Consider the following 27,971-nt stretch of genomic DNA (forward strand, 5'->3'; position numbering starts at 1 on the left):
GTGACCTGTACAAGAGGGACTGGTTACACCTGAACTGGAGGGAGACCAATATCCTGTCAGGCAGATTTGCTAGTCCTACTAGGGTGGGTTTAAACTAGATTAGCAGAGGGGCGGGATCCCAAGCATCAAGGAGGCAAATGAGAGGCTGGAAAGTGATGCAGAATTCAGTGACAGCAAGTTGAATAGGCAGGACAGGCAGGAGAATGGCCAGGAGCGAGGAAAGCCTATTGGATTAAATTGCATTTATTTCAATGCAAGAAGCCTGACAAGGTTTCTTGTAAATAAATGTAAATAAGGTGGATGAAGTTAGGGCTTGGATAGCTACATGGGACTGAGACATTATGAAAACATGGCTAAGGGAGGGTCATGACTGGCAGCTTAATGTTCCAGGGTACAGATGCTTCAGGCAGGATAGAGGCAGAGGAAAGGGAGGAGGAGGAGTTGCATTTTTGATTAAGGAAAATGTCACAGCAGTAGTCAGAGATGAAATTACTGAAGGATCATCCAGTAAGGCTTTATGGATGGAGCTGAGAAATAAGAAGGGGATGATCACATTGCTGGGATTGTACTATAGGCCCCCAAATAGTCGACAGGAATTAGAAGAACGAATATGCAAGAGTTGTAAGAATAATAGGGTTGTCATAGTAGGGGATTTTAACTTTCCTTACATAGACTGGGACTGCCATACTGTTAAGGGCTTAGATGGGGTGGAATTTGTTAAGTGTGTTCAGGAAAGTTTCCTTGGGCAATATATAGAGGGCCCTACTAGGGAGAGGGCAAAGCTTGACCAACTTTTGGGTAATAAGGTGGGGCAAGTGATTGAGGTGACAGTGGGGGAGCACTTTGGGACCAGTGACCATCGTTCTATTAGTTTTAAACTAGTTATGGAAAGGGACAGAACTGGTCCACATGTTCAAGTTCTAAGTTGGGGCAAGGTGAATTTTGACGATACGAGACAAGAGCTTGCAAAGGTTGATTGGAGAAGATTGTTTGCAGGCAAAAGGACCACAGGCAAGTGGGAGGCTTTTAAAGGTGAGATAGTGAGAGCTCAAGGTCTGCACATTCCTGTTGGAGTGAAAGGCAAGGCTGGGTAGCAGTAGGGAACCCTGGATGGTGAGGGATATTGAGGCCCTTGCCAGGAAAAAGAAGGAGGCATCGGTCAGGAACAGGCAGCTGGGATCAAGTGAATCCCTGGAGAAGTATTGGGGATGCAGAAGTTTACTCGAAAGAAATCAGGAGGGCAAAAAGGGGACATGAAATAACTTTGGCAGAGAAGATTAAGGAAAATCCAAAGAGATTTTATCAGTATATTAAGGGAAAAAGAGTAACTAGAGAGAAAAGAGGGCCCCTCAAAGACCAAAGTGGACACTTTGTGTGGAGCCACAGGAGATGGGCAAGGTCCTTAATGAATATCTTTCCTCTGTTTTTCCTGTGGAGAAACACATGAAGACTTTCGAACTAGTAAAAGTAAATAGGGAGGTCTTGGAGATAGTCTGCGTTACAGTAGAGGAGGTGTTGGTTGTCTTAAAAGGTATGAAGGTAGACAAATCTCCAGGGCCTGACCAGGTTTATCCAAGAACAATGTGGGAAGCTAGAGAAGAAATTGCGGGAGCCCTGTTTGAGATATATGCATCATCGTTAGCCACAGGTGAGGTGCTGGTAGACTGGAGGGTAGCGACTGCTATGCCTTTGTTTAAGAAGGGTGGCAAAGGTAAACCTGGAAACTATAGGCCAGTAAGTCTAACATCCGTGGTAGGTAAGTTACTGGAGAGAATTCTGAGGGATATGATATGATATCTGGAAAGACAGGGGTTGATTAGGAGTAGTCAGCATGGGTTTGTGCATGGGAGATCATGTCTTACGAACTTGATTGATTTTTTGATGAGGTGACCAAGAAAGTTGATGAGGGCAGGGCAATAGACGTGGTTTATAGAATATAGAACAGTACAGCATGGAACAGGCCCTTCGGCCTACAATGTTGTGCCGACATAGCTAATCCCTCCTACATATAGAATGCCCATGTCCCTCCATTTTCCTCTCATTCATGTGCCCATCCAAGCCCCTCTTAAAAGCCCCCAATGAATTTGCCTCCACCACCCTATCAGGCAACACATTCCAGGCATCCACTACTCTCTGAGTAAAAAACGTATCCCTGACGTCTGTTCTAATCCTACCCCCCCCCACCTTAATTGTACAGAGATTCCAGATGTGATCCTACTCCATCTCCTCTTCAATAAAGGCCAATGACTATTTGCCTTTCTAATTGCTTGTTTTAACTATGAATAGTACAATAATATAGCATTCTTGAATTTGTGGTGCCAGACTTTCATATTTTCCAGAGTATTAGATGTTAATCTTTGCCCAGTCATATTATTCCTTGAATAAGCATGGGTTTTGTGCAAGGGAAATTGCATTTGGCATTTAGGATATAGCTAAGGGGAACCAGTGGGCATTATATATTTGGATATCTAGGAGTCATTTGACGAAAGCATTATACAAAAGTTTACAAGATTAGGGCTCATGGGATTGAAATAATTGGACAGGAAGCTGAGAATTGGGATAAATAAGTCACTTTTCTGCCCGGCAAGCTTTAACTAGTGGGGTGTCAATACTGGGGCCTAGGTTATTTGCAATCAGGATTGACCTGGAGGGAGGGACTGAATGTGGTGTATCCAGTTTGTTGACAATACAAAGACAGTGTTGAAAGGAATCTTGAGTTTAGAGTCTGCTAAGGGATGTAAACTGGCTAAGTGAGATTCATTATCCACACTGTTGGGAAGAAGTAAAACATAAAGTATGAGATTGTTAAATGTTGATGTTAGAGAATTTCTATTGTCCTTGTGTAAGAAAAACACAGTACTGTAAAACTCTGGTCATCCTCTATCTGATTGTATGAAAATCCTGATGGTTTGGCATTTAGCTCATCAGGTGATGTTTGCCACACTCTTACGACTCATTGGAGTCCCGTTTTCTGTGCTATCTTTAAATTTGTTGGGTTCAGTGGGAAATTTATTATAATACTGTGCAACATCCTTATCATTCAGTAAGGCCTTTGATGAGGTCCCACATGGGAGACTGCTCTGGAAGGTTAGATCGCATGGAATCCAGGGAGAGCTGGCTAATTGGATACACAATTGGCTTGATGGTAGAAAGCAGAGGGTAATGGTGGAAGGTTGTTTCCCGGACTGGAGGCCTGTGACTAGTGGTGTGCCGCAGGTCGGTTCTGGGCCCATTGTTATTTGTCAGCTATATCAACAATTTGGATAAGAATGTACAAGGCATAGTTAGTAAGTTTGCAGATTACACTGAAATAGATGGTATAGTGGACAATAAAGAAAGTTATCAAAAATTACAGGGGGATCTTGATCAGCTGAGTAAATGGGCTGAGGAATGATGAAAGGAGTTTAATTCGGACAAGTGTGAGGTGTTGCATTTTGGAAAGTCAAATCCAGGTAGAACTTTCACAGAGAACAGCAGGGCCCTGGGGTGTGTTGTAGAACAGAGGGACCTTGGAGTACAGGTATATGGTTCACTGAAAATGGAGTCACAGGGAGATAGGGTGGTGAAGAAGGCTTTTGGCTCGCTCACCTTCATAAGTCAGGACATTTAGTATTAAAGTTGGGAACTCATAGGGCACTTGTGCAGGATGCTGGTGAGACCATACTTGGAGCATTGTGTTCAGTTTTGGTCACCCTCCTGTAGAAAAGCTGTTATTAAACGGGAAAAAGTTCAGAAAAGATTTACAAGGATGCTGCCAGGACTTGAGGGACTGAGTTATAGGGAGAGGTTGGACAGGCTAGGACTTTATCCCTTAGAGCATTGGAGACTGAGAGGTGATCTTACAGAGGTGTACGTTCATGAGGGGCATAGATAGGGTGAATGTACTCTGTCTTCTTCCCAGAGCTGCGGTATCAAGAACTAAAGGGCATAGGTTTAAGGTGAGAGGGGAAAGATTTAAGAGCAACATGAGGGGCAACTTTTTTACACAAAGGGTGGTATCCATGTGGAAGTGGTTGAGGTGGATACAATAACAACTTTTAAAAGACCGTTAGACAGGTACATAGATTGGAAAGGTTTAGAAGGTTATGGGCCAAACACTGGCAAATGGGACTTGGATTGGGCATCTTGGTCGGCATGGACCACTTGGGCCAAAGGGCCTGTTTCTGTGCTGTATGACTCTATGTGGCTATCTGTGCTGTATGACTCTATGTGGCTATCTGTGCTAAGAGAAACAGTCAAAATTTCTGGTCTGCGAATATTTGTCAAAACTGAGAAAGGGAGAGATGTGTTAACTTTCAGTAGGAGAGAAGATGATGGAGTGATTAGAACAAAAGAAATGTCTGTAATAGGGGATCAAAATGGCTTAAAAGTGGCCGTTACCTGCACATTAAACTTTGAGGTCTGTGTAGCAAGTTGTTAACAGAAAGGTGGTGAGACCTGCCTGGCAAGCTAGATGTTGATGAGTAGAGTAAGAAAAACTGAGCCAACATGACAGAGGTGGAAAATGCTGGAAAAGTAAGCAGATCCAGCAGCATCTGTGGAACGAGAAACAGTTAATGTTTTAAATGAGGAACCCTTCATCAGATCTGAGAAAGAGAGAAATAGGTTGGTGTAGGTAGCAGTGAAGTATGTGTGAAGCAAAGGGAATTTCTCTGATAGAATGAAGACATGGCAGGCAGGATCAGGTTGAGCTGCTGTGGCTCTGTAATGTGTTGCTGATGTGGTTCTACACAGAGAGGAGAAGGAAAAACGATGACTGCCAGAAATATGGACAGGAAGAAAGAGCATCTTATCTAAAGTTAGAGTATCTGATATTAATTTGGGAAGGCTGCAGTATGCCCAGGCGGAAGATGAGGTGTTGTTCCTCCAGCTTGTATTGGTCTCAACAGTGTTGGAGAACACAAGCAGAGAGACCAGAATGGGAGTGTACTTCAAAAGTACTTAATTGACTACACATTCGTTCCTCAATTTACAAAAGGGATGCATTCTTAGAAAACATTTTGGTAAAGGAAAATCAAAAAAGATGGCGAATTGCATTATGAGTATTTTGGAACAGTATATTCTTATGGATGGAGGGTTTTTATGCATGCTATTCATTATATGAAAAAAATCAGATTTATTAATTGACGTGTACCTCAAAGACTCAATGGCATTGTAATAAAAATTTATAATTTGAGCATTAGTAAATCAAGCAGCATTTTGGAGTCATGTAATATGCTGTACAATTTAAGCCCTTCTTCAACTAGCTACAGAGTGGCAAATCCTAGAAAATCTCCATTATAATAATTAAGTAATATTTTTATTTAAAAGCCACTGATGAATGTCGCATTTAAAAATGGAGCGTTCAAAACAATAAACTTTGCAAGATAATTTTTCCATTCTTAAACAGTATCTGATCTTAAGAGGAACGTGTTTCGAAATTTCATTGTGCAAGAATCATTACATCAGCATTTTTATTTGTGATCTTACAGGGTTCACATTTTGACTTGTTTCCTGGCCTTTGGGAATGTACAAACACACAGTTATGTATGGTTAATACAAATAAATGCAACAATTAATATTTAGTCCTTTATTTTCTCAGTTTTGTGTTTTGGGTGTACTTTACAGTACCTGTTCAAGATGCACATGAAATGGCAAGCTGCATAGGAATTGTGAAACTATTGTAAGACAAGACCATAAGACATCAGAGCAGAATTAGACCCTTCAGCCCATCGAGTCTGCTCTGCCATTCAATCATGACTGATTTATTTTTCCCTCTCAACCCCATTCTCCTGCCTTCTCCCCGTACCCTTCGACGCCCTTACTAATCAAGAACCTATCAACCACCGCTTTAAATATACCCAATGACTTGGCCTCCACAGCTGTCTGTGGCAATGTATTCCATGGATTCAGCACCCTTTGGCTAAAAAAATTCCTCCTCATTTCAGTTCTAAAGGGATGTCCTTTTCTGAGGCTGTGCTCTCTGGTCCTAGACTCTCCCACTACTGGAAACATCCTCTCCACATCCACTCTGTCCAGGCCTTTCAATATTCGGTAGGTTTCAATGAGATCCCCCCTCATTCTTCTGAACTTCAGCAAGTACAGGCCCAGAGACATCAAACCCTCCTCATATGTTAACCCTTTCACCCCCAGGATCACTGTCATGAACCTCCCCTGGACCGTCTCCAATGCCAGCACATCCTTCCTTATATATGGGGCCCAAAACTGCTCACAATACTCCAAATGTGGTCTGACCAACACCTTATAAAGCCTCAGCATTACATCTTTGTTTTAATATTCTAGTCCTCTCGAAATGAATGCTAACATTGCACTTGCCTTCCTTACTACCGACTCAACCTGCAAGTTAACCTTTAGGGAATCCTGCACTAGGACTCCCAAGTCCCTTTGCACCTCTGATTTCTGAATTCTCTTCCCGTTTAGAAAATAGTCTACACCTTTATTTCTTCTACCAAAGTGCATGACCAAACACTTCCCTACACTGTATTCTATCTGCCACCTTTTTGCCCATTCTTCCAACCTGTCCTAGTCCTTCTGCAGACTCCCTGCTTCCTCAACACTACCTGCTCCTCCACCTATCTTTGTATCATATTCAAACTTGGCTCTGTCATCTGGATCATTAACATATAAAATGAAAGTGGCGGACCCAACACTGACCCCTAGGGAACACCACTAGTCACCAGCAGCCAACCGGAAAAGGCCCCCTTTATTCCCACTCTTTACCTTCTACCAATCTTCTATCCATGCAATTACCATAGGCTCCTATCTTGTTTAGCAGCCTCATGTGTGGTATCTTGTCAAAAGCCTTCTGAAAATCCAAGTAAACAACATACACTGACTCTCCTTTGTCTATCCTACTTGTTACTTCCTCAAAGAATTCCAACAGATTTGTCAGGCAAGATCTCCCCTTAAGGAAACTATGCTGACTTAGGCCTATTTATCATGTGTGTCCAAGTACCCCAAAACCTCATCCTTAATAATGGACTCTAACATCTTAACAACCACTGAAGTCAGGCTAACCGGCGTATAATTTCCTGTCTTTTGCCTCCCTCCCTTCTTAAAAAGTGGAGTGGCATTTGCGATTTTCTAGTCCTCAGGAACAATTCCTGACTCCAGTGATGCTTGAAAGGTCACTACTAATGCCTCCACAATCTCTTCAGCTACCTCTTTCAAAACCCTGGGATATAGTCCATCTGGTCCAGATGACTTATCCACCTTCAGACCTTTTTGCTTCCCAAGCACCTTCTCTTAGTAATCGCAACTATACTCACTTCTGCCCCCTGACTCTCTTGAATTTCTGGCATGTTGCTGGTGTCTTGCATAGTGAAGACTGATGCAAAATACTTATTTTGTTCATCCACCATTTCTTTTTTCCCCGTTACTATCTCTCCAGTGTCATTTTCCAGCAGTCTGATGTCCACTCTTGCCTCTCTTTTACTCTTCATACATCTGAAAAAAATTTGGTATCTTCTTTTATATTATTGGCTAGCTTACGTTCATATTTCATCTTTTCTTCCTTTATTGCTTTTTTAGTTGCCTGCTCTTTGTTTTTAAAAGCTCCCCAAACCTCTAGCTTCCCACTAATTTTTGCAATATTGTATGCCCTCCCTTTTGCTTTTATGCTGTCTTTGACTTCCCCTGTCAGGCACGGTTGCCTCATCCTCCCTTTAGAATGCTTCTTCTTCTTTGGGCTGAACTGATCCTGTGTCTTCTGAATTACTCCCAGAAACTCCTGCCATTGCTGCTCTACTGTCATCCCTGCTAGGGTCCCCTTCCACTCAACTTTGGCCAGCTCCTCTCTCATGCCTCTGTAGTTATCTTTACTCAACTGTAACACCGATACATCTGATTTTAACTTCTCCCTCTCAAACTGCAGGGTGAATTCTATCATATTATGATCACTACATCCTGAGGGTTCCTTTACCTTAAGCTCCCTCATCAAATCTGGTTCATTGCACAACGCCAAATCCAGAATTGTCTTTCCCTAGTGGGCTCAACCACAAGCTGCTCTAAAAAGCCATCTGGCAGTCTGCAAATTCCTTCTCTTGGGATCTGGTGCCAAGCTGACTTTCCCAAGCTACCAGCATATTGAAGTCCCTATGACCACCATAACATTGCCTCTCTTACATGCCTTTTCTACCTCTTGTTGTAATTCGTACACCACGTCCTGGCTACTATTGGGAGGCCTGTATATAACTCCCATCAGGGTCTTTTTACCCTTGCAGTTTCTTAGCTCTACCCACAAGGATTCTACATCTTCTAATCCTATGTCACTTCCTGCTAAAGATTTGATTTCACTTTTTACCAATAGAGCCACCCCACCCCCTCTGCCCACCTGCCTTGTCTTTTCGATAGGATGTGTATCCGTGGATGTTTAGTGCCCAGCTGTGATCTTCTTTCAGCCATGACTCTGTGACGCCCACAACGTCGTATCTGATGCTTCAATATAATGAAGTTGCTTCAATGAGATGCTTCAATATACGTAGCTTCCTGTGATGTTCAGAGTGTGGTCTTGTTATAAGGTGATTTGACAAACAGATAGACCAAGTGTGTGTTCATGCAAAGCTTTTGGGATTCCCTCACATAGTTTTTAATGGTCTAAGTGCCAGCCTTCGCAAGTCCCAAATTTTAAATTTGTTTTGTAGGTGAGATTGAACTGTGCTGCTCATCATCATCATCATCATCATCATCTGTCTTATCACCTTCCTTCATCTCTCCCTCCACTCTTACCTCCTATTTCTCTATCTCCTGCATCACCTCGAGCTTCTCTTTTTCCTCCTGTTCAATGTCCTGCTGTCCCACTGAGGGGCAAACAGTGGTCCTCTCCTTGTACTCTGCAAAGACACTTTGAAAAGATGTAGACACATGGGGTAGGTGAGGGGTTATGGTAAAATATCAAATGGTGAATTGAGGACAGGGGTAGGGTAGGAGAATGTGAAGTGAGGGATGAGGAACAGTTTGTGTCTCTCTGTCTTCTGAGTAAGTCTGTAGACAGGTGTCTCTATGAGAGAGCAGTATACAGTGATCTGCAATTCTTATGAGATTAAAATTTCTGCCAGGCAGGCTCTTTTGGTGGTGCTCCTTGAGGATCTCCCGGATCACAGTGCATGGAACTTCCCTCCTCGCATGAAACTCATTAATGAGCACTTCACTCTCCCCTTCTGTACATCTGGACACTCTCTCTCTACTGTGGCCTCTCTCTCTTCTGTGGTAGATATAATGTGTGTTGCTGTTGTCTGGCTACAATGGCGTGCATACTTTTTATAGTTATGATCTTTGCTGATTGCAGTGCAGTGGTGTCATGAGCTGTGTTGAATTTAGGTTGGTCCCATGCAGTTTCCTTTCTGGCTCTTCTCTCTGGGCAGAAAATACACTTGTGATGTTGCAGACTTGTTTTCCACAAACCTCATTATTTTTTAAGGAAACCTGAATTAACACTAGTACTACATGGAACATGGAGGGTCAGGTAGTGTTGAGGAAGCAGGGAGTCTGCAAAAGGATTTGGACAGGTTGAGAGAATGTGCAAAGAAGTGGCAGATGGAATATGGCGTTGGGAAGTGTACCGTCATGCACTTTGGTAGAAGGAATAAAGGCGTAGGCTATTTTCTAAATGGGAAGCAAATTCAGAAATTGGAGGTGCAAAGGGATGTGGGAATCCTAGTACAGGATTCCCAAAAGGTTAACTTGAAGGTTGAGTCGGTAGTAAGGAAGGCAAATGTAATGTTAGCATTCATTTTGAGAGGACGAGAACATAAAAGAAACAATGTAATGCTGAGGCTTTATAAGGCGTTGGTTGACCACATTTGGAGTATTGCGACTAGTTTTGGGTCCCATATCTAAGGAAGGATGTGCCGGCATTGGAGAGGGTCCAGAGGAAGTTTACAAGAATGACCCTGGGAATGAAAGGGTTAACACGTGAGGAGCATTTTATGGCTCTGGGCCTGTACTCACTGGAGTTTAGAAGGATGAGGGGGGATCTCATTGAAATCTGCCGAATATTGGAAGGCCTGGATAGAGTGGACATAGAGAGGATGTTTCCAGTAGTGGGAGAGTCTAGGACCAGAGAGCACAGCCTCAAAAAAGGATGTCCCTTTAGGAGGAATTTCTTTAGCCTGAGGGTGGTGAATCTGTGGAATACATTGCCACAGGCGCCTGTGAAGGCCAAGTCATTGGGTGTATTTAAAGCGGAGGTTGATATTTTCTTGATGACTAAGGGTGTCAAAGGTTACGGGAAGAAGGCAGAAGAATGGGTTTGAGAGGGAAAATGAATCAGCCATGTTTGAATGGCAAAGCAGACTCGAAGGGCTGAATGGCCTAATTTTGCTCCTTTGTCTTATGGTTTTATGGTCTAATGTTTTAACACACCAACAAAATATGCATTGCATTTCTAGGCACCTAAGTTTTCCGGAATAGCATTTCTGTGAAATGCAATGCCTTTATAACATTTGGTACAATGGGAAACTAAGATAATAAGTTGCAAAGAGTTCATTTCATGATAACTGATATTATTCCTTCTTATAGCAGAAGCCTTTGATGCTGTATTCAGATCTGATATCTTGTCCACATTGATGACACAATACTCATAGTGACATGACAAATATGCAACAGCATCATTATGTAGAAAATATTCATTGTCAATTATTAAAGGATATACGTATATATTCTCTAAGCAAGTACACTTAGAGAATTCACTTGTTGGTAATGTCTAAAAGGCTGAAGATGGAATAACTGGGTTCCTTGTCTTTCAGAGTGTCGTGTGATGAAATCATCCTACTCACGTTCTGGTAGTGCCTCACGACATTCTGGATCAAAAAGTCCTGGGTTGTCTCGTCGAAGCAGATCTCCTGCATCAGGTACATCTTCTTAAAATAACAATAAACTAATAACATTAGAAAAAGTGAAGAACTACTTTCAACAAACCTTTGTGGAAACTGTATGTGACTGAGTTGGTGGTCAAATAACATGCCTGTGTGTGCAAAAAAGGCTGTTGTTCCCAACGTGTCTAAACTTTATTCTGAGTGACCCTTATCCATCATACGTCACCTTCTGTTCCCATGGGAAGGTTTAGAATATTTTTTAAAGTATATATTGCATATGCATATTGTATCCTGACTGAAGAATGACCCAAATGTTACAAATTTAATCATTTTTAGTTTTTATTATATCTTGTAAAAGCTCAAAAGTGTTACAGTTCTTGTGGTACTTTAGGGTTTACTTTGCCTTACATTTCTCAAATACACAGCCAGTTTCCTTTCTGAGAAAACAAAATTCTACTCAGTCTGGGGGAACTAGTGGGTCATTTCAATTTTGTATTATGGTATAAAATGGCTGATGTTGAATTCGAGGCCCATTATACATCTCAGTAAATCTTTGTTTTGATTCAAAGGAACCTCGAGTGGGATGTATAATAGGCAACCAATTCAATATTTTAGATTAACACTATCAGTCAGTCAATATTACCCTACCCACATTTTTATTTAGAAGACAGCTACAAGTATATTCTTTAATAATGAGTAACAGAAAAGACACATGTTTGAACTTATTCATGTTGTAGTGCAATTGTAGTTTTAATGTTAATACCCGCAGAATCTTTCAATAGAATACAAAGATTCATTTTCACGCATTTGGCCTGCAGTCATTATTTATTCATTATACTTCAAATATTTCTCCAAATGCCTTGACTATTAGAGAAAATGTTGTCCCCTGTCTATAAATGAGTAGACTATGCATTGTCTGTGATTGTATATTTGTGATCTGTGTCTTCATCTTCTTAGAGTAGTCTCTGTTATTCAACCAAATGTTGTACATTATTGTAATTGTTCCTCTATGTCCTTAACCCTTCTTGTGTTTTGGATTTGATGCTGTGTTCTATTTATGATTGTGTGGTAACATCTCTCCTTAATGTTTTCTCCTTCTGCTTGTGTGTTAACTGAATGAGTACAGTTAAAAGAGGAGGTTACTACACTGCATATTCTCCGGTCAAATCCCCAGGTGAGCCCCTCTTTTCATACAATCCCATCTCACGCTTAGTTTGATCCACCTTTGTGTGAATGGAGATAATTTTCACAAAGGGCCTGAACTTCACTTTCCTAATAACTAAATCATAGCTTTGAGTTGATGCATATCTCTCACATGGTATTGAGGTCAGTGGTACAATCACCTGGACTTTACTAGTTTTATCCTCTTACTAGTATAATTAACTTTACTAGTTTTATCCTCTTACTGGTATAATTAACAAAAACAGATCTGTTCTTTATGTGTAAACTTTTAATATTTGAAACATATTTGGCATGAAATTAGATTTAGGCAGTTGTGTTTTTAAAAAAAAACACAACAAATCTGCAGGTGTTTCAAACTCCATTGAAGTAAACAAATAAATCACAATGTAAATCTACCCGCTGCTTATCTGACTACTCACACCTTTGTGTTTTTCATCCACTACAACTGAGCAGCGCTATAATAAAAGCCATGGCTGCAAAATGAGCATTGTAGATACCACTGTTGTCCTTCTCAGGGGACAATCTCCCGTACTCATCAGACAGGGTCTTCTACTTCTTGGTTCTCTGCTGCTCACTGCACAAGGTTAGAAATGGCTAATTAGAGCCCTTGCCCGAGAACCTCCAGCAAGAGGGTATCAGGAGAAGCAGTGGCATGTATGTTGCACCTCTCACTGAGAGCAGCTGAACACATTTGCATTGGATGATCTCTGTAGGGTGCAGTACAGCAAAATGTGAGGGGAAATTGCATCTGTACCATTGCATTAAGATTGCAACTGAAGATAACAATTGTTTAGCAACTTTTAAAACCAATGTCCACAACACACACATAGCATTTTTAAGGTTATGATCTCGCTCAGTATCTTCTGAGGATGCCGCAAGACCTGTCAGTGGAACCTCTTGATGTAAAGATCTTCCATGGGTCCTCAGAAATAATGATAGAAAGGTGAACTGTAGAGATATCATGAAAGAAGTAGAAGCAGAAAAAAAAATTGAAACCACAGTAAGATAATTTTTGGCTGCACTTTTTCGTAGCTCAGGTTTTAACGAGTGGTTCTGTGTTCGGGTGCTTTCAGCACAAAATTGCCCTTGCAAGGAATATTTCTTGGGAAACAAGCACAGAGCCTGTAGTTTTCGATTTATAGTGCATAAGCTGTGATTTTCTGGGACAGAGTCCTTGCAGTGCTGCAGCCCTGTGGGATGTTCAATCACTGAATCAGCCTTTAAATTCCATGAATGATTGTCAGTCAAATTTCCTGTGTGTAGAATGTTTCAATTCCGTGGGAAATAAAAAAGAGGGAACAATGTAGAAAAACACACATTCTATTGGCTAATATTTATTGTGACTGACAACATTGATGATGATATGCATAGCCCAAATTGTTATACCCTGAAGGAAGTGCATAATCAATCAATCGAAGGTCCTACAGCTAAGATACATTTTATACTGAAGTATGAAATAAAAGTTTAATAGGATATAAAATGGCTGGAATTTCCACATCAGCAGAAAGTTGGCATGCTGTGATTGGTATCCACTCAATTTCTCTGCTTCTGACTCGGGTTGAATTTTGAGCATCTCATCCCAATTAACACAATTTGACAGGTTCCCAAAAGGGTTTACAGACTGTCCGATAAAATGTAATTTTCATGAGTGCCAGTAGGTGCTTGGTGTAGCAGAACAGCTGCTTCTAGACAAGCTCAAGGAGAGGGTCAAATTGTCCAGAAACATTACCCATCATTTTATACACCAGCGATTGGCTACATTCTTTGACATAACCTCACTGCCCTGCTTTGTGATCAGCAGTAATGATGTAAAATCTACATCATTCCATTCCAACTTGAATTCACCTGTCTGTAAATGGGTGGATGTATTCAACAGCCATCATTTCATCTGGTAGAAAGTTCCATAAATCTCTAGGCAGATTGTGAAGGGGCTAAATACCCATTCCAGATTTGAATGGAATCTGAGCAGAAAGTATTGACTGCAGAATCAGTAACTAATTCTTCGATAGTCAGAGCTGACCTTCATAGAATATTTTTTCATCTATATCTCATTTTAATGTACCTAATTTGAGAAAGAGTTAACTTTGCATGGGTGGACTATGTTGAATTAATTGGACTTTTTACATAATAATGCAGTATTTCATTATAATCAAAGTTATGGTAAGCCACTGATAACCAATGAAAATTGCTGACTAGTCACAAATGTAACCTTATCAGTACTATTTTGTCTACATCTACTAATTTTAATCCTTTGTAAACAATTACATTTTTACTTCATTCCTTTTTTTAGTGGGAAAGTGAGACAACTCAGATAGGGATGTGTTTGTGGCTGCCATGGTGCTTCACTTGTAATTAACTTGCTGGAGGTGCACTTCTGGCAATTCGCAATAGATTCTGTGAGACTTTCCTTCTCTCTGGTGCCATGAGATGCATCATCTAGTAGTCTTTAAGTGAAGTAAAACTCATCCAGTGACAAGGCAAGTTTGAATGCTGGTTACAAGCAGGACAAAGTAATAATTAACTGGCTGTCTGTAGTTAAAGGTTTCTAGCAGAAGGGGATTAAGCAGCAATTGCAAAATATGTCAAAACATTCTTCCAATGCAGTAAAAAGAGCAATCAAAGGCAATTCCATGGTGTTGCTTTCTCTGTCCTCTCAAGTCCTGTGCGTATCTCACACACAACTAGTTTAGCCATCCATCACTAATTTGTGGCTGTACCAAATCAAATTCCTATTAAAACTACTGGCAACTGCAGAATGGTTTTAAGAAAAAAAAGGCTGACTGTATAATAGTCTACAAAATAGACCCACTGGACTAACTTTGAATAATGGGAAAACTAGTGAAATCAATAAATTGATACCATAGCAGAGGAAGTGTATGAAAATATCTGAAGCAGTGACAACCAATTTGGCTCAAGTGGAATGGGTGTTGATTGATCAACATTAGATATGTTTTAAGGCAGTGATGACTCATTGAAGTGAAGTCTACTTCTGGAGCACGGTAAGGCATTATGTCAAGAGCTGTCACATTTATAAAATCCTTTGGTAACTTATCAGAGGATTCACTCCCTTACAAAGAAAGATTTGAACTTCTGCAAATTTGCACTCGTTAAAACTGGCCAAGAGTCAGAGCTGTCAAATTTGGACAAGTGCGTGGTGTGAAAATTTCAATCATGAGTCATATACTTAGGTGCTGATTTGCACTAAAAGCATAAATGTCATGTGGGGGTTGCAGGATGAACAGTTAGAAACCGCAAAATACTGCAGAGGCTGGAAATTTAAAGTAAACAGGAAGTGTTTGGAACAGTCAGCAAGTGATTCAGCATCAGCAGAGAGAAGAAAAGAGTTAAGAGTTGCAGCATAAACAACGTTCTATAAAGTTGTAGCAAGGTTTCCTGACGCTGATATTCTATGCCCCGGCTAATGTAGGGAAACATCCCATGCGTCGTCTTCACCACCCTATCTAACTGTCCTGCCAGCTTTAGGGACCTTTGGACTTGTACACCAAGATGCCTTTGTTCCTCAACACTCCCTATAGCCGTCCCATTCATGGCTTATAAATTCATTCAAGGGATGTGGGCTTTGCAGGCTAAGCCAGCATTTGATTGCCCTTGAGCAGATGGTGGTGAGCTGCCTTCTCGAACCGCTGCAGTCCTTGAGGTGTGGGAATACCCACAATGCTGTTAGGGAGAGCGTTCCAAGGATATCGAGGATCTGATAAAGAGAGAGAAAAGGAAGCACATGGTACATATAGAATACTGAAAATAAGGGGGAGCCTTCAGGAGTATAGAGAGTGTAGGAGTTGGTTAAAAATGAAATTAGGAGGGCAAACAGGGGCCACGAAATATCACTGGCAGATAAGATTAAGGAAAATCCCAAGGCATTTTATAAGTATATTAAGAACAAGAGGGTAACCAGGGAAAGAGCAGGGCCCATTAAGGACCAAAAGGACGATCTGTGTGTGGAGCCAGAGAACATGGGTGAAGTCTTAAATAAATAAGGAGAAAGATATCAGAGCTGGAGATTTCAGTTAGGATGGTGAAATTCTGAAGCACGTTAAGATTAAAAAGGAAGTATTATATGTTTTAGCCAGCATAAAGGTGGATAAATCCCTCAGAGCCAGATGAGATATGTTCCAAGGTGTTATAGAAGGCTGGGGACCAAAGGGAGAATTTAAATATTTGCTGGCCATAGGTGAGATGCCAAATGACTGGAAGAAACAAATAGAGTCAGAGAGTTACACAGCATGGAAGCAGGCCCTTCGACCTAACTCACCCATGCCGACCAAGTGGCCTACTTGAGAAGATCGCATTTGTCTGCATTTGGCCAATATCCCTTTAAATCTTTGCTATCCATGTACCTGTCTAAATGTCTTTTAAACATTATAACTGTATCCACCTCTACCACTTCCTCTGTCAGCTCGTTCCATATACCCACCACACTCTGTGTGAAAAAGTTGCCCCTCAGGTCCCTTTAAAACTTTCCATTCTCACCTTAAACCTACACCCTCTACTTTTAGACTCCCCTGGGAAAAAGACTGTGACCACTCACCTTAACTATGCCCCTCGTGATTTTATATACCTCCATAAGGTCACCACGCAGTCTCTGACGCTCCAAGGAAAAAAAAGCCCCAGCCTATCCAGTAAATCCTTATAACTCAAGCCCTCCAGTCCCAGTAACATCCTTGTGAATCATTTCTGCACCCTTTCCAGTTTAATGACATCCTTCCTATAGCTGGGTGACCAGAACTGCACACAATACTCTGTGCATGAATGACCATCTTGGTGATGGTTCACCAGTAATAGCACTTTGTCAGGCAAACCCCAGCAGAAATTCCAGGCCATTAACTTTTATTTAATTGAATTTGTAATTATCTTGAATGAAACCCAGAATATTCACTACTCTTCATCTCTTTATTCCAAAGAGCAATTGATTTCATTGTAGCCGTTGCCTACATTATGGGGGGTGGGGGGAGGGGTGGGATTGCATTCCTAGAAAATAGTTTGTATTGCTACTTTCTATAAAACGGAGCCACGTCATCAATAAAAGTATGTTGAAAAAAATAAATTTTGTGTTTACTTATTTACTTTTTTCACATAAATTTTGTAAGAGTGAATTTTTATTCCCTATCCCAGATTTTTTGTGATTTGTGAACTTCATAAAGGCGTATTTACATTACCTGAACTGCCGTAACATGGACCTTACCTGTAATTATTATTAAGTGTTTTCATAATACTTAAATAAACATGGACGTCTGGAAGTTACTGTTAGAGAAGTGCCCTGTCAAAGTCTTTGCACATAAACCAACATAGAAATTACTGATTTGTCAGGAATGTAAACTGTGCGCTAATCTCAGTGTACAGATCGATGAAAAAATGATACCTTGGTCAACTGGAAGTTACTGAATTTTCAGGACATTCTAAATCATAATTTCAGCTGCACAATCTCTGTGACTGTGAAAAATTTGTTTCATTGTTTTAGAGCCTTATACCTCAAAAGTTAAGGATTGCAGATTTTTGTATGAAAATGATCATAAAAAAGTTAAATGTCAGTCATAGAGTTGTACAACACAGAAATGGGCCCTTCAGCCCATCACATCCATGCGAACCTTTTTGTCCATCTACACTAATCCCAGTTGCCTACACTAAGTCCGTAACCTTCTATGCCTTGCCTGTTTCGTGTCTTGATAATTAAGTTTCTCACTTAGTCGTATGTGTATGCCCCAATCTTTATTTTACTTTTTGCTGAATGAAATGTGTGATTTATATTCCATACTTTCTGCTTAATTCCTGCTTTCCCTCTGTCAGAGTTCTTTACTTTGATTATCAGCCTGCCCAGTGCTGGTCCAGATGCCAAATGGTACAAATTCTTGGTAGAAGGGACCAGATTAAAATTGATATGGGAAAAGAATACCCAGAAGTTCCAGTACATTCTGAAGGTGCACCAAATGGAACCAATAGTGGGACACCAGTCACCAATTCAGTTATTTGCCCGATGCTGAAAATATCAGCTGAGTCTGAGGCCCAAGGCACACTTTTGACACCAAAACCATGCATCCGATGGACCTCTTAGAGGTGGGGTATCTAATAGCTGGTGGGCTTAGGCCCAATCAGGTGTGCTTTGAGTGTTTTTAAGGGATGCTAAGGGATGGCATTAAAGCCATCACTGTTTAGATGGTGCTGGGGGCATGCCAATGGATTTGAACTGCCTGCTAACACTTTACTGGCTGATGCAGTCAGGATTAGCAAAGCCAGCCCTGAATCTACAACTTGTCTGTTTGAATTATCGTCAAGCTGCTGAATCCTTGAGCTCTGAGAGCAACGACTAATTTTATAGAAAAGTTGATGACATAATTTGTCTCATAATTCTGTGCTGTTAAATGTTCTGTTCCATTCATGTTAACTCTCGGGTTTCTACAAGCACCCTAGCTTCAGACTATCTGATATCTCTTCAGTCTGTATAATGAGACACACAAAGTCATAGAGTCATACAGCACAGAAGCAGGCCCTTCACTCCACCATGTCCATGCAGACCATCGTATACTATTCCCATTTATCAGCACGCGGTACATAGCTTTCTATGCCTTGGTGATTCAAGTGCTCATCCAGATACTTTTCAAATGTTGTGGGATTACCTGCCTCCACCAGTTTCTCAGGCAGTGCATTCCAGATTGCAACCACCATCTGGGTGATTTTGTTTTTCTTCAAATGCCCTCTAACCCTCTTCAACCTATGCCCTCTGGCTTTAAACGTCTCCATTATCAGGAACCATTCCTCACTGTCTACCCGATCTATGCTGTTCCTGATTTTTTTACATTTCAGTCATGTCTCCCCTCAGCGTTCTCTGCTCTAGAGAAAACAAACCCAGCCTATCCTGTTTCCCCTCATGTCCAAAACATTCATAGTGTGGCAACAAGAAATGCTCACAGTACTCCAGATGTTTTATATATTTGTACCATGACCTCCATGCTCATCTATTCTATGCCCTGACTAACAAAGGCCAACCACTTGTATGCCTTTTTCACAACTTCATCTACCTGTGTTACCACCTTCAGGAATCTATGGACTTGTGTACAAAGGTCCCTCTGTTCCTCAATGCTCCCTAGGGCCCAGCCATTCATGGTGTTTGTCTATCCTGATTGGAGTCTTTAGTGAGCCATCTATTAAACAGGCAGTTGAAGAGACAATGGAATAGCAATCTCTGATCACAATCCAAGTATCTGTTTTTTAATGTAAATATTCATGCTTTTCCTCTGCTTTGTATTTCATAGGGTAGACACATTTTGGTAGATTTTTACCTTCACCACTTAGATAGTAAACTGGAAGATCAAATTAATCATCCTTTAAGAAAACCTAGTAATTCTAATATGGTTGTGGGGTTTAAGCTTTGGGAGGGATCGACTGAGACAGGCAGTTGGTGCAGGGGAAATCAAGGAGGAGCAGTTCAGAATGTGGAGTGCAGGGTTGGGAGGTGGGAATACATTAGGGCAGGCAGTTTGAAAGAAGTGAAGGTGGGAGAAATCAGCATCAGCAGGGAATAGCTGTGGGAATGGGGGATAATGGACCAACAGTCTCAATGGAGGGGTGAATCAGGAGCGAGCAATTTCATTTGATGGGGGAAGATTAGGGCACAGGCACTTTCGAAGGTGAGATTTGAAGAGTGGGGGTGTCAGATCGGGTCCAGGACTATGGTGAAAAATCTGTCTGTTATTTGTTTCATTTGCATTGATGCATAAATTTTTCAAGATGAAGAAAAGAGAAAGGTTTATCTCATTTTGATAACCACATGGCTTGTCAATAATGGCATTGTTGATTAATTTTTGCAATTTGCCTCTACCAATTTGCCCATAACTGATTAAGGCATGAAGTTTGGAAACCAATATAGGTTTAAAAAAAAATCTTTGGTAGAGATTTGTCCTTGATCACTCATGCTATACATGCGAAGTATTGTACATTGTCTACTGTGTTCCATTGAATTCAATGGATTTGAATTTTGGAAACAAAATTCAACATGTACCATATTATGCATTTTAGTGACCTGTTCCTCTCAAGCATACTAAACTTATCACAGGTCAGATTGCACATACCTTGTATTAGCCATGTAAAACAGAGTAAGTCACAGAGCAACTTTGTCAGAGAATTCAAGGTTTCATTATACCCAATGCTTGTGGCACAGGCACAAAGAAAAACAGAATGTGGAAGGAAAGGAAAGTGGTTTAAAAGTTGGAATAACATGTGTCTGTGATGTATGATTAATAGTGATAAATCTAAAGCATTCCTTACAGAATGTTTTGAGAATCATCAGATGTACTATATGTAAACCTGACCTTCTGTGGAACATTTACTGCTATTAATCAACAACATGGAATAAATTTAATTAAATAGTGAAAGTTATTAATGTTACAGGAAATTTGTGAGATTGAAAACAATTTAACAACATAAATCTGCAGGATTTATCAAACTTTGTAGCTTTCAAGAATCATGGAGAAGAAGAAAGTCAGGTTATCACTTTATGTAGTAACTAAGTTAAAGTGAACAATGGGAATTAAAACTGAGTGCAATGAATTTGGCAGTGGTTACAATGGAATCTTCTGTTTATTATCAATTGTTTATTTGTTTTAACTTGATGTTCCATTTTAAACTATATATTACTTAAATCAAAGACATTCTAGCCTCATCATGAAATATAAACTGCTACCTTCTAATTATCATTTCAGCTTATTATATTTGAAAGAGCAGAAATGAGTGGCAGATTTTACTTATGGCATTTCCAGTACAAGCCTGGTGCCATAATTTTACACATTACTGATGTGCAGTGGTGTACATCCAATTCACAGGAACATGGGTAGGGCCCAGTTCTGGTTTTGCAACAGTGTATTTTTACTGTGTGAAATAGTACAATATGATCTCTATTGACTTTGCTAAGGGACAAAATTTAAGGACTAAGTTGTGCCTCTGGGTTCACCTATAAGATGGAGCGTCCAGGCAGAAAGCCTGGAATTAAGTTGGCAGGCAAAGAAAACTAAGGAATTAGGTTGAGCTGGCAGACAGAGGTAATTTTACAAAACCCACCATCCAAACAGAACACTGGCCCTGTCAGGATTGCATGATGGGGATTTGGGCACCTGTTCCTACACATTTCTGTCCATTAATTTCAATGGAGGAATGTGGAGAGAGCATCTTAATTCTTGATATGCAATTTCAGTAGGTGGTAAGCTCCACTGGAATTGTAGATTCACAAAATATGCTTGGTTGTCAGAAGCCAGAGCTTTAGGAATCGGGTAAGCAAGCAAGGCAAGGCAAAATGTGTGCCTTTATCCTCCTTTACCCAGGCATACCACCACAGTCAGAGCCTATAACTTAAGGTCTGCACTAATTTGAGAATTTACAGTGAGGAAATGGGAGAAGTAATAATAACAATTACATCTTCATAGCATATGGACAGATAGAGATCATTGCCTCATGTAAATGAAATGAATTGCAAAGAATATGTTCCAGAAGATCGATAGTCTTTTCCAGTAGTGCAAAATGGGCTTGCAGCAAATCATTAGCTTGCTTACACCATGCCTGATCTTTTTCTATTGGTTGAGTGTAAAAGATAATTAGGTCCAATGTGAAATAGGCTTTCAATTCCAATGAGCCTATTTATGCCACATTGAAGATCAATTTCACCCTTTATTTCATCAAAACAAATAGTAGTATGTAAAGAATGTAGAAATTCAAATAAATCTTTGTTGTTACTCAGTATAAAATTTAAAGATTAGGCTGACAAATGTAAATAGATCCTATTTCCTAGAGAAAAGAAATTGATCTTGATTTACTGCATTATTTAGCAATATGAAATCTGACACATTTCAAATATATATTGGCTTTTTATCATGCAGATTATGTTCTGGTACCTTATGGTGTTCAAATTTTCATATGATTTAAATTTTATTTTTAAATACACAGTGAATGGAACACCAAGCAGTCAGCTGTCAACACCCAAATCCACTAAATCATCCAGCTCTTCTCCGACCAGTCCTGGCAGCTTGAGAGCTCACAAGGTAAAACAAAATCTATCAATCTGCTCATAAAATGATTGGCATTTGCTGAAATTCTCTGCAGTGCCTTATTAAAAAAAAACAAATGAGAGTGGCAGATGAAGCACATGTGGTTTCCAAAAGTGATTACCTGCACAGAATGCAACTCTGTAGTTGCGAACATGCATTCAATGTGTTCCACTGTTCTTAAGGTGCTGCATGCTTTGCCACGAGTTTATTTATTTTTACACTCCCAGTCCTCCAAGAATTGTTTTCCGTTCCTGGCTATGAAGGTGACTGAGCATCTGAAAGTGGCTTTCAGTAACTTTCCCACAAATTGTACTCTTGTTTTATAGCTCTCACCATTGGCATTTTTGAGACTAGAAATTATGGGGAATAATGAACATGATCTAATATTCTCCCACTACAGAATCGTTACCCAGACTTTGCAAGAAATGCCTCATCATTCATTGGTGTTAGAAGACGTCATTAACGGCCTCTTCCCTTTTCCTTCTCCCTAGTGACTCTGGTCTCTTCCATCATCATCTAATTCTGTTCTGATTTGGGTCATTAAGTATAGTCAAGCATGCGATGATTACATTTCATGAAACCATTTTGGAAATTGAACAAAAGAAAGGAGTTGAGCAGTTGGTGTCATCGTGTGATGCTGATCGAAATTCTGATTTAGAATGAAGAAGCAATTTAGTAGAAGCCAATTTATTTAAGCAAGAGAGCTTACCAAGATGAGAGTTGATAATATTTCATTTATAGGGCTGAGTGAGGTACTTTATCATCATACACCTGAAGATTTAACTCATTCAATATCAGGATGTTCTTTAGATTCCCATTGTCTGTGTATCCTTCACCTCCATGCATCAAACCTTTGACCCCTGAAGTATTTTTGCAACGTTGCTTCTTCAACATTAGGTTTAACCCTTTTTGATCTTGGAAAGAAGTTGTAATTTCACATTTAACAGACTATTTGGGTTGAAATTGTTTAGTGGCAGCAGCAAAATAATTAGTTTGGATAAGAAAAGCAGTTACAGAGGGTAAAAGAAGGCTGCTCATAACCTGTAAGTGATAGAATGAGGAGACGTGGGAATCCAATTGCTAAAGAAGTTCTTCACTAATAGATTTCCAGCTTTAATGTGTGATTAAAATAAAGGAAGGAAAATCTAATGCAGGGAATAGGACCCATTTGACTTTCCTACCATGGCATAAACAATGAAATTTCCAGAGGATTCTGTTAACAACATGCAGTTCTCCACAACAGTTTCTCTTCACACCTCTCCCTTATGTCTTTGGCAGGAAAGACTAAGGATTTGTACTACAGGATGTTATAAAACATGTAAAGCAAGAAAAATGATGAAATATATATTGTGTCGGCCCCAGATCAAATTGTGACACCTCACTTGAGTGAGAAGATTGCCTTCTCTGACGTCTCAGGTGCACTGTTTAAAGAAGCACAAGGAAGTTACTCCTGCTGTCCTGGGCATTATTTGTCCCTTAATCAATAGAACTCAAGCAAATTATCTGGTGTTAACACATTGGGAGCTCATGGTGTGAAAAATGGCTGCTGTGTCCTGATTACAACTAATAAAGAACTTTATTGGCTATAAACTGGTTTGGAATACCTGTATGTCTTTAAAATCTCCTTATAAATTAATATCTTCCTTTTTGTATTCATAACTGGAAACACTAGTAGCTGACTATAAACACACAAAAGGATTGACAGTATTCCTTACCTCAAAAGGCATGTTAAGCCAATGATGCACAGTTGATTAGTGCATGTTTTTAATATGGGCATCCGTTCTAATATTCTATTGAGATGCAGCACAAAGCTGAAGGTGAGATTTGAAATAGTGCATACAAAAGATCTTTCCTTTGCAAGAGGAAGAACTCAGGTAAGCCACTGGGTGAGCCCAGAGTGTAGAGGGGTATGCTGGGTTGGGGTGAGGGAGAGCAAGAACTACAGCTCAGGAGAGATCAGCACCTTATGGATAAAGTTAGGGTATTGGGGTGTGGAGCTGCACTCATCTGGGGTGTTGGGGTCATGATAGTGCTGGGGTTTGTTGTTAGAAGTTCCAAAGGAGACCCACAACAAAGGGGGGAGTGGCAAGTATGTGCAAGGGCTATGAACATCATAAAGGAAACTTACCTGCACAGCTTCAAACTGCATGATAAAACCCAGGTATCCCAGCTCCCTTCTTAACTTACATTGCTATAGCCCTCACAAACATTGTCAAATTAGGGAGTTTGTGTCTTCCTGCACAAAATTAATAGAACAAGAGAAGTACACCTGATTACATTAGTATCATCCTTAAAATAATCCACAATACTGGTCCCCTGTGCTCCACTCTGCCATTCTGCAATGAAGCAGATCTGCAGCAACCAGTTCATAGGAAATGAAATAGGATGAGTTTCCTACTCTATCTATAAGGAGATGCTTTTATTTTATTTCTCTGACAAAGCAATGGAGACTGGAAAGTTGTTATGTCAGGAACTAGAATTGCAAACCTTCATATTGTCACTAATGCCCCACCTTGGTGCCCCCTCTAATTTGCTCCAGTTGTTCTGAGCAAAATAGTACTGTTTCCTCAATACCTGTTAAGAATGTGCTGAAGAGATCTTATAACAACAAACAAAAATATCATGTACCCAAGGAAATCAGTCTGTGACTCAGTTGAGTTACATGCATTGATATATTCCACATTAATATGAATATGCTACTATGCAATATTAAAAAGAGGATAGGTCAGGAATTCTAAATTTACTTTATAGTTCTGTAGCTGCCTTAAAAATAGAGAAATTGGTGCAGGATTTTCCTTCCCTGGATTCATAAGCTTATGACATTTCACCCACTTCATTTGAATAAGCAGAACATCAAAGGATGGCAAGCTCATAAGCAGAAAATCCAGGATCATCTCTGACCAATGTGTGAAATAATTCTAAAGTTTTACAGTAGTTCAGATCTCCCCCTTCACCAGGAAATGGAATCACTTATCAGGAAGTCCTGCATAGTAAATCCTGATGAATGACTGCAGCGTTTAGATTGGACACCTTGTGTTGCTGCTTCCAGAAATCTAGTAAGACCATTTCCAGAGGCAGTATATGACCCTTTTAGATTATAGTTGTGTGATCAAATCTAGACTGCTATTTTTTACCAGCACTGAATGTTATGGGGTCATTAGTTGCAAATTGCAAATAACCCAGTGTTTAAAGGATTCATATGTTTAAAATGACAGCGAAGGTATCAAATTCTACTGTTTTTCAGATTGTACTGAATTACTCAGCTTTACAACTAATTATAGTGTATGGTTTTCCTTCCAAAAATAACACCCATCTGGCTGAAAACAATAGAATTTGAAACATAAACCTAGAAAATGAAAGCATAGGGAACTGGAAACATGTTATTATGGGAAAGAGCATTTATTAGCATTGACATTCAACAACATGCTGTTTCTTTGTCTCAGTCTTTAAGTCGTGGTAGCAGAATATCTTATTTTGATTCTGGTGTTTGCAGCATCTTCCAATAACAATTTTGGTGTGACAAGTCCTGTGTGTCAAAAGAATGGAAGGAATTGTGATGTAAATGTCAGATCAACTTTGTAGTATAAGGATGACAATGTGTGGTAATCTTACAATCCAATCAGAGCTCAAATGAGATTAGCCATGATATATTAAATAAAGCAGAGTAATTTATTATGATTATCTGAAATAATGAGATTATTTTATCATCTATGTGAGGAGGTTTTTTTAACCAACTATTGTTCACCTTATAATCAATTCATTTAATATCTTGAATAGACAAATGCTACCAAATTTCAACTATCTTACCGCAATTATGCAAAAATTCAGAATATCAATCTATAGTCTATAGTGTTTATATATGACCATTTGCTCTGTAGATGGTCAGTCCATATAGTTAGATTTATCTCTTAATTGAAAGTCTGTTCATTGAATTGGAGAATAAATATTTTTGTCATTTTTGGCATAGCCTTTTAAATTATGTTGGTTAATTGAAATTATTGAATTTCTTTTTCTTAAAAACTGACTTGAGGAATTAGCAATAGGCTTATTATAACCTCATTCATTTTATTTTGAAGAGATAATCAAATCAAAAGAGATATCATAGATTACAGGGGGATCTTGATCAGTTAGGGAAGTGGGCCAATGAGTGGCAAATGAATTTCAATACCGATAAGTGTGAGGTGATACATTTTGGAAAGTCAAACCAGCGTAGGACTTATGCTATGAATGGTAGGGCACCAGGGAGTGTAATGGAACAGAGGGACCAAGGAGTACAAATGCATAGTTCATTGAAAGCGGCGTCACAGGTAGACAGGGTGGTGAAAAAGGCGTTTAGTATGCTGGGCTTCATCGGTCAGGGCATTGAGTATAGGAGTTGAGACATTGTGTTGCAGTTGTATAAGTTGTTGGTGAGGCCGCACTTGAGTACTGTGTACGGTTTTGGCCACCCTGTTGTAGGAAAGTGTGGTTAAACTGGAAAGAGTGCAGAAAAGATTTACAAGGATGTTGCCATGACTTGAGGGCCTGAGTTATGGGGAGAGGTTGGCCAGGCTAGGTCTTTATTCCTTGGAACGTAGGAGAATGAGGGGCAACCTTATAGAAATGTTTAAAATTATAGATAGGCATAGATAAGGTGGACAGTAACAGTCTTTTCCCCAGGGTAAGGGAGTCCAAAACTAAGGGCATGGATTTAGGGTGAGAGGGGAAAGATTTAAAAGGGACCTGAGGGGCAACTTTTCACGCAGAGGGTGGTGAATGTACGGAACAAGCTGCCAGAGGAAGTGGTTGAGGTAGGTACAATCGTATCATTTAAGAAGCATTTGGATAGGTATGTGGAGGGACGGGGTTTAGAGGGATATGGGCTGAACGCAGGAAATTGGGACTAGCTGGGTGGGCATTGTGGTCAGCATGGACTCGTTGGGCCAAAGGGCCTGTATCTGTGCTGTATTGCTCTATGACTCTGTGACATAGGGAGTCCATTCCAAAACTCAGTACTCTCTTTGGGGAAGAAATATCTTATAAAATTTAGTCTTTTTGCATTTATCATTTCATTTTAAGCCCTCCAGTTCTCTTTTTTTTGCTTGTGCTTTATTTAAATGGCTGCTGAAATTCTTGTTTGTTTAGTGTGGATTTCTGTGTTTTGAATAGTCTATATTATGACAAATAAAGATATGAACTTTAAAATATTAGGTTCTCATGTCAGGTTTTATTTGATAGGATGCAGTATAAAATCTACCTTAGTGTTCACTGTCATTTCCTGGGTAACAGGCATCCCAAAATCTATTTTGATGGTGACTCTTTGAACAAGATTCATATTTTTACAATAACTTTCTTAATGCTGTGAAAATACTGAACTCTATAACATCAGTTAAAATAGTTTCTCTGTCTGTATCAGTTGCCATCTGTGATATCAGCTCAGCTTGTTTGTTTTTTTCCCTCTGGGAGTGGAGGACATGCCCACCCTGACCTGCCAGGCATGTCATCCTGCTCTGCATTTCACAACTCCTACAGATGTTTGTCCACGTTCTTTTGTCTATGTTCTCACTTTCTAACTGATCCCATTCACTCATCCACCTGATGACTAGCTTATCCCTAGGGTAAAACTGTGTTGACCATACCAGAGACAACCCCTCCCCTACCCTCCCTGCAGCTTCCATAGTCTACTTCCCAGTTCTGACAAAGGATCCTTAAGCTGAAACGTTAACTCAGTTTCTATTCCCACAGGTGGGCCCTGACCTGCTGAGTATTTCCAGCATCTTCTGTACCTTTTACCCATGCTCAATGGACCACAGATTGTGTGATTCGTATTGCTGCCTGAGTGTTGATTGCTACTACTTGTACTAAAATAGTTCTACAATAAACTCAACATTCCAAACTCCACTTCACACTTGCTTCTTGTTACATTAGAAAACAATATTTTAAAGTT

General features: G+C 40.0%; 1 protein-coding gene across 5 annotated transcripts in view; it reads left to right on the top strand.

The window, feature by feature from the left end:
- Window positions 1-27,971, top strand: part of dclk2a (doublecortin-like kinase 2a) — a 272,001-nt gene that overhangs the window by 161,686 nt on the left and 82,344 nt on the right. For 3 of the 5 annotated variants that reach the window (XM_052035871.1, XM_052035879.1, XM_052035907.1), the window contains exons 4-6: window positions 10,746-10,850; window positions 11,941-11,988; window positions 21,945-22,039. In XM_052035871.1, the coding sequence (XP_051891831.1) occupies window positions 10,746-10,850; window positions 11,941-11,988; window positions 21,945-22,039 (248 nt within the window). The remainder of the gene's footprint in view (window positions 1-10,745; window positions 10,851-11,940; window positions 11,989-21,944; window positions 22,040-27,971) is intronic. The other 2 variants (XM_052035888.1, XM_052035898.1) reach the window with 1 other exon arrangement.

Source organism: Pristis pectinata, chromosome 2 (assembly GCF_009764475.1).
Source record: "Pristis pectinata isolate sPriPec2 chromosome 2, sPriPec2.1.pri, whole genome shotgun sequence".
NCBI classification, from domain to species: Eukaryota; Metazoa; Chordata; class Chondrichthyes; order Rhinopristiformes; family Pristidae; genus Pristis; species Pristis pectinata.